The sequence below is a fragment of the Culex quinquefasciatus genome, chromosome 3 (genome assembly GCF_015732765.1).
Source record: "Culex quinquefasciatus strain JHB chromosome 3, VPISU_Cqui_1.0_pri_paternal, whole genome shotgun sequence".
NCBI lineage: Eukaryota > Metazoa > Arthropoda > Insecta > Diptera > Culicidae > Culex > Culex quinquefasciatus.
Genome location: NC_051863.1, coordinates 71,019,900 through 71,032,131, shown reverse-complemented (window position 1 = coordinate 71,032,131; position 12,232 = coordinate 71,019,900). Strand labels below are relative to the sequence as shown.

The window sequence follows — 12,232 nt, the reverse complement described above, 5'->3', positions numbered from 1 at the left end:
CGCGCGCTCGAGGTGCCCAGCGAGTTTGACCTAATAACGAATTGAAGGGGAAAATGGGGTCGTCCAAAGGTTACGTGATAAAAAATACTCAACCCCCGGCAGGGATTTGACACGCATGCAGTTTCCTGAAGTCCCCACCAGAGGCGCTGTCAATATTGTTTACGTATGGTTTTTGAAAAGGTCGTATGAAATAAATACACAATAGCTTCGAAAAAACGAAGTTGACTTTATAGCTGTCGGCCACCATTGCTAGTACCAACCACTAGTGTTTTCCTTTTTAACTACAAGGACTTCGCCGCCCTGGGCTCCTAAGTGTACTAGAGTATGGCACGGAGCGACGGCGCCGAATACCCATATTTACACAAAGAATTTAAGAGCGCCCGCTGCGGGATTCGAACCAGCAACCTCTGGATTGTGAGCCAGTGCGCGGTCCGATTGATCCACACGGGCGGGACGCTTCAGTTTCTTTAAAACAAAATGAAATTTGTTTGATATTTCCTGTCCGTTGTATTAAAATGAATTACGCTTTTAGAATAATAACTAAATTTCTGTCGAAAATGCTTTAAACTAGCTGTATTATCCGCGCACCACCAAACCGAAGTGCGCATCTCTTCTGTTCCGCAAAAAAATCTGTTGCGCCATACAAAAATTGAGTGGTTTGTCGTAAGCGTGTACATCAGCCCGTGGCGCAACAGGCTTTGACAGGTTGCGCTCGTATTTTGATTTTTGTCTGCCTTCACAATAACTGAACACCAAAGTGCTGATATTAGGTTCTCGATGGAATTATATGCTGTTCCCCTAGTTCAAATTTGAGATTAAAATCTTTCTATAGAAAAAAAACGGAAAAAGTTTTTATTTATGTAAATTATGTTCGATGCGCATACGACTTGGTTCGATCTTGGTTCGATTTTGACTTCATTCGCTTCGTATGTATGTGGATGGCAGTCATGTAACCCTGGGACGGGACGGCTGGATAGAGTCTTCTTTTTGAATGTTTACGTATGTATTCTTCTTCAGTTTTTTTGCAAGAAAATTCGTGTTCGAATACAAATATCAAGCAATCTGTGATTCAGATAGCTTGACAATTCAAATTTTCTTGATGATGTTTTTCAACTCAGTGCTCAAGCATGTGGATGACTTTTTCTTTTGTTGAAATGTTGTTTAGTTTTTCCTCGAAGGTTTTTTTTTAATTTGGCTGTTAAAATTTGCGGTTGGACGTGGGTGGAGAATCCTGAGTTTATGTTCCATCGTTTTACGGTGGATACGTTCATAAGGAGCTGCCGGATACAAAACACTAGAAATGGTTGGCAAATCAAAGATGACTCGAGGTCACGCTCGATACGATCACGACAAGTCAAAAATGTTCACTTCTTCAATTTTTAATGTGTTTTTATATGAAAGATTTTTAATTTTTGATTTGGATTTGAAAAATGCAATATGATTTAAATACGTTTTCTTACTTCAATCTAAAAAAATCCTAAAAAGCCTGCAAGTCATTAAATGGGAGGAAAGTTTTTCTTATCTATAAATCTAGCAAAACAATGCCAAAGGGCCGTTGTGGGTTTGTAAACAAAGAGTGTGTCCCTTTCATGCCAGATGTAAACATCCTCTAGCGTGAGCAGGACACACTCTTTGTTTACAAACCCACAACAGCCCTTTGGCATTGTTTTGCTTGAAATCTGCTACTGTCGTTGTCCCGTTACGCAAAGAAAGTTAATAAATCTTTTAAATCCAGTTCTACGATGTTGTTTCTTCACGCAAAATTTTAATTTCACGGGAAGCACAGGTTTAATATTGTTCAATGTAGATGACATTTCTATGTAACGCGCAAAAAAAATAACAATAGTAAAAACAATGGGCAAAATAATCGTCAGTTCATGAAATGTATTGTTTTTAAAAATGAAAATGTTGATAAGTCGACATTCGATGTACGATAGAAATAAATGCCTTTTAATAGAAAATATTTGAATCAATCTATTAATGCAATTGGGTACTAAAGTCCTATGCGAGGTCCTATGTCAATTTTTATGTACAACGGTAAAAAACACGATTAAAAACCATTTCTGATCACTTTTTTCATTTTAATGCAATTTTTTTTTTTGACAAGACAACATTTTTTCGATGGATCAACTATGGTCCCCTTGGAACGAGCTGTCAAGTAGGAGCTTTTCTGTCAAGAAGGACCGCGAGGTTAATTTTTCAAAATTGATTTAAAAATCCATTTTAAACTCTTTGTGCTCGTACAAAGGGTCATTGCACTCAGAAAAATAAGCTTTATCGCTGTAAACAATAATATCAGCAATCTAAGCTTCATTTTAGGACCCAATTTACAATCATTTGTGAAATTGATTTAAAATTGTTTTATTTTTTTTCAACTCAAATTACAATACTTCTCATTTTCTCCTCATAAGAAAGAACTGGTTTAGGTTGACAGAAGCGGCCATGTTGAAAGTGGTTTAGTTTGACAATAGGTTTTTTTCTCTTTGTTTATCCCATCCCAGATGCTGGGACAGAAAAGCTCCTACTTGACAGCTCGTTCCAAGGGGACCATAGTTGATCCATCGAAAAAATGTTGTTTTGTCAAAAAAAAAATTGCATTAAAATGAAAAAAAGTGATCAGAAATGGTTTTTAATCGTGTTTTTTACCGTTGTACATAAAAATTGACATAGGACCTCGCATAGGACTTTAGTACCCAATTGCATTAATAGATTGATTCAAATATTTTCTATTAAAAGGCATTTATTTCTATCGTACATCGAATGTCGACTTATCAACATTTTCATTTTTAAAAACAATACATTTCATGAACTGACGATTATTTTGCCCATTGTTTTTACTATTGTTATTTTTTTTGCGCGTTACATAGAAATGTCATCTACATTGAACAATATTAAACCTGTGCTTCCCGTGAAATTAAAATTTTGCGTGAAGAAACAACATCGTAGAACTGGATTTAAAAAGATTTATTAACTTTCTTTGCGTAACGGGACAACGACAGTAGCAGATTTCAAGCAAAACAATGCCAAAGGGCTGTTGTGGGTTTGTAAACAAAGAGTGTGTCCTGCTCACGCTAGAGGATGTTTACATCTGGCATGAAAGGGACACACTCTTTGTTTACAAACCCACAACGGCCCTTTGGCATTGTTTTGCTAGATTTATAGATAAGAAAAAACTTTCCCTCCCATTTAATGACTTGCAGGCTTTTTAGGATTTTTTTTAGATTGAAGTAAGAAAACGTATTTAAATCATATTGCATTTTTCAAATCCAAATCAAAAATTAAAATCTTTCATATAAAAACACATTAAAAATTGAAGAAGTGAACATTTTTGACTTGTCGTGATCGTATCGAGCGTGACCTCGAGTCATCTTTGATTTGCCAACCATTTCTAGTGTTTTGTATCCGGCAGCTCCTTATGAACGTATCCACCGTAAAACGATGGAACATAAACTCAGGATTCTCCACCCACGTCCAACCGCAAATTTTAACAGCCAAATTAAAAAAACCTTCGAGGAAAAACTAAACAACATTTCAACAAAAAAAAGTCATCCACATGCTTGAGCACTGAGTTGAAAAACATCATCAAGAAAATTTGAATTGTCAAGCTATCTGAATCACAGATTGCTTGATATTTGTATTCGAACACGAATTTTCTTGCAAAAAAACTGAAGAAGAATACATACGTAAACATTCAAAAAGAAGACTCTATCCAGCCGTCCCGTCCCAGCCCAGATGTAACCGTGACCCCAGGCGGTTGGTCACTTTTTCGTTTGGCACTTCAAGCAAAACAAAAAAAAAGGGCCGAAGCCGAAGTGTAAACAAAGAGTCTATCCTGCTCACGTCAGTTTAAGTTTACGTTAGGAAAGAGCAAGATCGAGAGCAAGATGGACTCTTTGTCTACACTACGGCTTCGGCCTTATTACAATAGGAATATTCTCGTACTGCAGAATTCTGCAATTGGGTCCTAAAATGAAGCTTAGATTTCTAATATTATTGTTTACAGTGATAATGCTTATTTTTCTGAGTACAATGACCGTTTTATTTATTTATTTATTCGTCAAACATACGTAGACTACATGATCGTTGCTTAGTTTCTAATTACAAGGGGGGAACATCTATCTTTGATTGTAAAACTGTTTTTTCATGGTGGATTTTGTCATTGTGAAATCGATTATGTTATTATATTTGTTTGTACGACCACAAAGAGTTTAAAATGGATTTTAAAATCAATTTTGAAAAATTAACCTCGCGGTTCTTCTTGACAGAAAAGCTCCTACTTGACAGCTCGTTTCAAGGGGACCATAGTTGATCCATCGAAAAAATGTTGTCTTGTCATTATTATTTTTTTGCATTAAAATGAAAAAAAAAGTGATCAGAAATGGTTTTTGATCGTGTTTTTTACCGTTGTACATAAAAATTTACATAGGGCTTTAGTACCCAATTCTGCACAAAAACGGCAGCAGAGCGTTCCCGTACTTTTCTGCAACAAAAGTAACTTTTCTCTCAGGCAGAACTTCTGAGGGATTTTGATAAATCCCTCTACAGTGAGAGAGGTAGAAGTTGCAGCAAAACCGTTCCCGTACTTTTCTGCAAGCTCTCTCTTCTCTTTCTTGTTGAAAAGTTACTGCAATTTGGTGTGATGGATGTTGACTACACGCTTACATAAAATCTGCAAGTTTGGTGAAATTGAGCATTTTAGTTGTAATAACAAATGATTTTGGGGTAGTTTTTCTATGTCTGGTTTTATTGAGAACGATTTTTTTTATATGTTAACGATTTCAGGCTTAGTTCATTTATGTAAATGATATAGCGATTTTTTTAGTGTTGATATTTTTACCTGATAAAAAATTGATAACTTAAGCAATAGTATTACAGCACGGCTAGTATCCCAACAAAAAATTGTACTATAAAAACAAATTGTTTTTAAAAACTTTTAAAAGACACATTTCTTTTGAGTTTAATAATATCAAATAAATATTTGTTTAGGAATAATTTTTGATCTTCAATTGTTTTTGAATATACCTCGGAATATACTAAATATGTGTGTTAAATAACAGGTAAACTGTTTGGCAAATAATAAATTATACCTTTAACGGTGCTACCAATTTGTATTCTTATATGAATAAAAAAAATTTATTTTGTCGAAATTAAAATTCTTAAATTCTCAAATTCATAAATTCTTAAATTGTTAAACTCTTAAATTCTTAAATTCTCGAACCTTTAATTTCCACGCCATCTTGAATCATAATAAATACACATTTTTGAAGTCATATTTTAGGTTAGAAACTCAAATTAAGAGGATTTAGAGATTGGAAAGTTTGACCGTTCCCATTTTATTTATATTTGAGTTTTAAAAGTTTTGATTTACAAAACTTTTTAATGTTACTTGTATTTGAAATTATAATTTCTTTAAGTTTCTATCTTATTATTTTTAACTGTAGCTTTTGAATTTGTTGTGTTCTGAACTAATAAATATTAAAAAAAACTCTGGTTACCTTATTTCGATTTTTTTTCAACCTTTTTTTTGAATTTTTTAAATTAAGATTTTTATGAACTTTAATCATTTTGAAATATTTTTTTTATTTATATGATTTTTTAAGCTTTGAATTTGTGATTTATTTCTTTTTATTTTTCTGATATAATTATTTGCATTTTAAATTTCTCAAATATCTAATTTGATGTTTTTTTTTAGTTTCTTGATGTGGATTTCTTAATTTCCAGATTGCTTAACTTATGTGTATCAAAATTTTTGAGTTTGTGATCATTTGCTTTATTTGTCAATTTTATTGCGTCACCGTTGTTCTTTCATGTGACATCCAGTCATAATTTATTTATATTATCCTGAATAATCTTTCAAACATTCTGCTATTAAACATGTATTTATGGTCCCTTCTATATAAAACCTTTGTTTGTCTTTTTTCATCATATTTATTAAACCTACCTGCCACTCTCATTTGTTAAATTGTTTACCTAATGTTTCTGATATATGATTTCTAGCTAAGCATAATTAATTTCTAGTTATTTAATAAATAATACATCCTTGATTTTTTAAATAAAATGTTGTGCTGCATAAAACAATAATGTCCCAGTTCTAGAGGTAAACTTCTTTCAATTACTTTTTTGTCAATCTTTTTTTAAATATTTTGAAATAATTAAAAAAATAATACCCAATTTGAGTAAATCCACTCAACTGTGTACAATGTTGCAGAAAAAGTACTAAAACGCGCTACCCAGGCAAAATTTTTGCCGCTTCTCTCCTTGCAGAACTTCTGCAAAAGAGAGAGATGAAGAGAGCGAGCTGAAAAGTACGGGAACGTGCTGCAAAAAAGTGACTTATGCTGGCTGCAGAAATTCTGCAATTCTGCAAGTACGGGAATAGACCTATTATCAACGTTTGCAGTGCGCCATTGCATTAGAATGCATTGAAACATCACAAGCGTCGAAGCGGCCAGGCCAACTGCGTACAGTTAACCGCAAAGATGATTCGTTAAAATGTATTGCGTTTGAGCACGAATGTTCAAACAACAAAACATTCAATGAATCTACAGGGGAGGAAAGGGTTATTAAAGCAATGAATCGTTGGGAGCACCACGCTAAGAAGTTTTGGTGCCCCGGGACCCTCGAGGATGGGACACTGTATTTCCACAGGTGCCCTGGCCCTTTTTGCCGTCTAAGACGTTTTCATAAAAAACTTTAATTAAAAGTGATGTTTTGATATAGAAGGTTTTGAGAGTGAAGTTTGTTATAGAGGAGGCAAATATGATATTTTTTCTGGATCGCTTTGGGTGTATGCTGCTGACAGCATATCAGAAACATCGCACGAGCATAAACGTAACATCGCAGTGGGTGACGTTTAGCGGTACTCTATGGGATATGTTGTTTGTAAACGACCTCTCCTCTTTCTACCTCCCACTACCAACCTCTATGTTCAGCTTGGCTCGACCTGTCAAAAGCCGCCTGTGTATCCGACCGATACGTACATTGTGCAAAATGTACGAACGGCTGTGATGGGAAGTGAAGATAGCAGCAGCATGCGCAATGACTTCATCGGTTCGATATGCTTCCAGGCATGCAAGAGCAGTATTGCGGTACAATCTGTCTCTTTTTTTTCTGTGAACCATGACAGATTCACCGAGTCGTTCGAACAGTATGTACATATAGATTAAGGGGGCGAGAAGAAAAGGTGTTTTTTCCGAAACTTTTCTGTGCTGGAAAAAGTGTCGTGAAAAATGTGGTGACTTTGTTAGTCGAAATTCGATTTTGCCATAGCTGCTAGCTTAAGCTACCAACAATCAGGGTGCATCTCATGAGGAGGCATCGCCAATCTACATGTATTTTACGACAATCGTCAAAGTGTTGAAAATGATCTATCAGCTATTTTGGTTCTTAACGACATGCTTCACTTTTCTGTTCAATGCACTGTGGCTGTGCTGTAACTTTGCCTCGGTCGGAATACCGTGGTTGATGTTGCTGTTCTTTTTGGTTTGCATTGCGTCCAAGTTTGTCAAGCTGAAATGCCCTGCCGGAGAGGTTGTGCAATCGATGCTTCACCGCAGCGAGAAGGAGGTCGGGTCCGAGGTGCTATACTGGCCAATTCTGGGTGGGGCCTTCGACGCACCGGAGAACTCTCTCGCCGCCATCAACCATGTATGACTCACTGTGCTGAAGTTTCACCTTTGACACACTTACTGAAAACCTTTCCTTCTCAGTGCCTTTCGCAAAAATGCTTCAACATACTGCTCGACCTAAGCATCACAAACGACGGCCACCTGGTTGTGCTGCACCGATCGACCCTGGAGAAGGCCAACATCAACCTGCCGGTTCACGGGCTCAAGCTGAATGCACTCGAAAACTTTAACATCACTGAACACCACCCACTGGGGTTAGTGGACCCTTAGGAATGAGTATTTAACAAAAAACTAACCCAGCTTCCGTTTTCTCCGACAGTCAGCACTTTCAGCCGGAAAAGGTTCTCACGTTTGAACGGTTGCTGAAGCTGCTGGAAACGAACGAGCTGACCGTGTTCCTGCTGGCGTCGCACACCAATGCAAAGATGGTCGAAATCTTGCAGGAGGCCATCGGTAAAAACTCGCTCTTCACCAAGCGAATTGTGTTCTGCTGCTCGTCTCCGGTGGCGATCTATCAGGTAGGGTTTAACGTGAAGACTTTCATCATTGTCATGATTTTTCGTTCAAAGATATAAATTTTGCGTCGCTTTCAATATTTTGACAAAATTCCTTCAACAAGTTGTTTAGAATAGTGCCCTACACATGCTGATTCCTTTTGGTAACGATTATCCCATCCCTTGTAAAGTTATAAAAATTGTCATTAATTAATGATTGCCAACTAGGACGTCAATGATTGTTCCACAAAATTATATAAATTTTGAAACGCATTTGATTTAGATCAAAAATTCTTTCAGTGCTTTGAAGAGTTGAATAGCAAGTTGTTTGAGGGCAGGATCCTGTTGAGATCAGACAGATTTAGAGCAGAACTTTAAACACGTAAAGTGTCATCCCGTTTTGGCAACAGGACTTTTCGACACCTTTTCTCGTCTCGTCAACCTACTCCATTTTTTTAAATTGTTGACCGAAAACCATTCTTGAACTTCATACAATAATGAACAATTACGAAATTGACGTTGATTTTTGGCAAACAGAAATGTTTGCAAATTTCGTGTTGCTAAAAACGGGATGGCACTGTACATTATAAAAAAACAAGCATTTTTACCGGGAATACAGTTATCTACGTGCGCATGTATTGCGTGTTTGTACACGAATGGTTTTTAGGTTAAAATTTGTACTCGCCAGCAAAAACAAACGGTAAGCTAGTGTGCGTGAGATAGGGCTTAGATAGCTCTATGCCAAAGAGACCATCCACAAACCACGTGGACACTTTTTTGTTTGGTTGACAGGGCTATATAAACAGGCACTGCTGGTGCCAGAGATTTTGTTTGTGTAACTTTATTTAAAATCATTGTTAAACAAACTTTACTTAAGTAGCTTTTGCTCATTTTTGGTGGAGAGGTAGCTTATTAGGAGTACTTTCAGAATATGCAATAACCCAGAAAGTGTCAAAATGTACATGATGCCTTTTGAAATGTTGCCGTCGATTTGGCAACCGTGTCCCAAGTTATGACCACTTCGATGCCAACATTTCAAAAAGCATCATGTACAAACCATGCGTTTTGAGAAAAACGCATTTGAATGTTGAGCATCCATTTTCAATTCCCATTTTAATATAAAAGCCAAATAAGATGTTCTAATGATAACAAACGATGAAAAACGTTGCTTTTATTGATACTTGATCATCCAAATTCAATAAAACATTAATTCCATAATTTTATTTGAGAAAAACAAACATAACTTCTTTTGAAATCACCAACGTCGATATCACCCTGCTGTCACTGAGGGGGGCGCTTTGTTATGATTCGTTTTTCTTCGCCGAATGTACATGGCGCTTTGTTCATGTTGCTTTTTTTTCGTCACGAGGTTTATGTAGCCTTTTGTTTGACAGGTTGACAGGGCTATATAAACAGGGACTGCTGATGGCAGAGATTTTGTTTATGTTACTTTATTTAAAATCATGATTAAACAGACTTTACTGAAGTAACTTTTGCTCATTTTTGGTGGAGAGGTAGCTTATTAGGAGTACTTTTAGAATATGCAATAACCCAGAAAGTGCCAAAATGTACATGATGCCTTTTGAAATGTTACCGTCGACTTATGTGATATTTATGTACGTTTTTGAGCCGGATCCGTATCTGTGTGGAAATTATGCCCGGTTTCATCATCCAACTTATCGTTAGTTAGGTAATCTCAAAACCTTTCAAAAAGTCTAGAAGCATGCAGATCTATGCGGATCTTTGAGTATTGATTGTTTACTTTTTCCAATCGGTGATCTAAACTTTAGAAAAAAACGTTGCAAAATATGTTTAAATTAGTTGACAAGCTTAATTTTCCATTTAAATTTTTCATAATTTCTTACCGTTTATTTTCTTATTTTTATTTACTCTACATAAAATTGTTTAGATAGTTTTGCCCTATTTGAATCGTATTTTCTGTATTGCATTTTATGATACACTGAAACTCCGATGGTTTGACAGTGTCAATGACACCAATTAGGTTTTACGCCAATACGGTTTTTTTGGTTCGAAATTTGACACCTCCCAAGAAAAGCGGTCTGGAAATAACTTTACGAACAGCAGAACAAAGGAGGCGGAACGATTTCTTGGGGCTTTTCTTCGCCCCCTCTCTGGCTTGCAATCGCTGCTGCTGCCATTTTGAAAATTTTCATGACCGGTTCCTTCTGAAGTGCGCTTACCGTTTAGTCCATATCGCAAAATCTGGAACATCATTTGAAAAGGGGCTCTTACGGCCTTCGTCCCATTTACTCCAGAAATTTAGTGGAAATTTGATTTTCTGGGCGGGGAATTTGATTTTCTGGACGGGGAAGTAAATATCCAGGTCTAGGAATCGTCTCCCAGGGTCCTGTCTCGGTGGAGTCGCTGGTAGGCGTTGGACTAACAATTCAAAGGTCGTCAGTTCGAACCCCGGGGTGAATGGAAGCTAAGGTATAAAAAGAGGTTTGCAATTGCCTCAACAATCAAGCTTTCGAACACCAAGTTTCGAGTAGGAATCTCGCAATTGAGAACGCCAAGGCAATGCTGTAGAGCAAATAATTTAATTTTATTTGAAAACCAACTGCATCTTTTTAGGCTTTAGTTCTGATTGGCTCATGATTGTTATTTAAAAATTTACATTCCTTCTTAAAACCTATTCACCTATAGTTACGCCAGCACTGCCCGGATCTGGTATGCGGTCTCTGGATGGACAAACTGACGCTGTCACGTGCCCAGCAATACTTTAGTGCGTCAACCATCCTGATGTCCGTTTACGGAGCCATTTTCCGGAACATCATCGCACCGGTCATCGGCATCAGCCTCGTGTTTATCCACAAGGATGAGTTCAACGCGTAAGATATTTCATTTTTATACCAAGAAACGAGTTTTAAAATTAAACCCATTTCAGGCAAATCTCCACCTTGTGGCACAACGTCGGGGTGCGGCCGATAGTCTACAAGATCAATTCACCGAACGAGAAGCGCTACTTCCAGCAGGTTACCAAAACCCAATATCTGACGGATTCGCTGCGTTCCGAGCCGCAAATCATCTTCAAGTCCAAGCGCCATTAGCGCTGGCCAGCAGTGCATTACGACATCGAACGATATTTATACACAACCGCCGCGTGTTAGTCATTTTGCAGTGTAGCAGTAAGGAGGGAGAAAAGAGGGTTGTCTCCAGCAGGGATTTTACGTTACATACTAAAAATGGCAGCAGCATCAGAAGATGTAATTTAGTCGAACAAAACCAACCGTGTGACGATGTGCATAGTTCTAGAGGCCATCTGGTTTTGCATTTCATGAAGCTTTATGTGCAGTTTTCTTGTGTTCCTTTTTTTGTTTAAAATTATTCTATGTTTTTTGTAGAATATACGTATTTATTTTTACATTTTAAGTTTTGGTTATATTGTCATAAGATTTCAACACGTCATGTTTAGTTTTTCATTGCATTTCGTATCGATACTCTTGCCGCTAAAGTGGACAGGATCTCAACAGAACTTTTTGCGGTAGATTATTATGTAACTCGAAATCGAACGAAACCGTACTCAGTAATGCTATACATATTTCGAATAATTTACAACAATTGATTCATTTTCTCATGATTGCAAGCATTTACGTAAGCTATTATTAAATAAAACTGTAATCAATTTTGCTATCGTATTTTCGAAAACTAGTTTCACGCATTTGTTTTGTATCAAAATGTATGAATAAAGTGATTTACCAATCTCATAATTGTATTGTTTTCTCCATTGCTTTATCCGAAATCATTATATTGTGCGCAGATATCAAAGTGTCATGGGCTGAAAAGAGAGGAGAACAATCAGACACCCCTGGATTTGATGCAAGATTGTATGCAACGCATTTTTTTAGTTTACACGGTTTACACACAAGTTAGAGCCTAGATCATTGAAGAAGAAGAAGGTTGAGAATCGCTGCCCTAGATGTACATTTTTTTACCGTATACATACATATTAGATGTACATCACCCCTGGAGCAAACATTTATGAATAACTTTGCAAAGGAGAGTCCATATATAAGACACATGGCAGAAAGGTATCCAGTTGACACACCTTTCCCCAAATATGAGCCTGGGTGGTTAAGGTGGTAGATG

The 12,232-nt window shown here is 36.7% G+C and overlaps 1 protein-coding gene across 1 annotated transcript; it reads left to right on the top strand.

Annotated features, from left to right (window-relative positions):
- The first annotated feature begins 6,985 nt into the window (after positions 1–6,985).
- LOC6037590 (glycerophosphodiester phosphodiesterase 1) lies at positions 6,986–11,507 on the top strand. The gene is made up of 5 exons (XM_001847434.2): positions 6,986–7,647; positions 7,710–7,882; positions 7,948–8,146; positions 10,790–10,974; positions 11,031–11,507. The coding sequence occupies exons 1-5, from the start codon at positions 7,330–7,332 to the stop codon at positions 11,191–11,193; spliced, it is 1,038 nt and encodes a 345-aa protein (XP_001847486.2). The 5' UTR covers positions 6,986–7,329; the 3' UTR covers positions 11,194–11,507.
- Positions 11,508–12,232: the final 725 nt, after the last annotated feature.

What these genes read in the sequence shown, in the direction of transcription:
- LOC6037590 (XM_001847434.2), top strand. Translation starts at nt 7,330, where the DNA reads ATGTATTTTACGACAATCGTCAAAGTGTTGAAAATGATCTATCAGCTA. An exon ending in CTCTCGCCGCCATCAACCAT is followed by an intron (nt 7,648 to 7,709) that starts GTATGACTCACT and finishes TTTCCTTCTCAG; the next exon opens with TGCCTTTCGCAAAAATGCTT. An exon ending in CACAAGGATGAGTTCAACGC is followed by an intron (nt 10,975 to 11,030) that starts GTAAGATATTTC and finishes AACCCATTTCAG; the next exon opens with GCAAATCTCCACCTTGTGGC.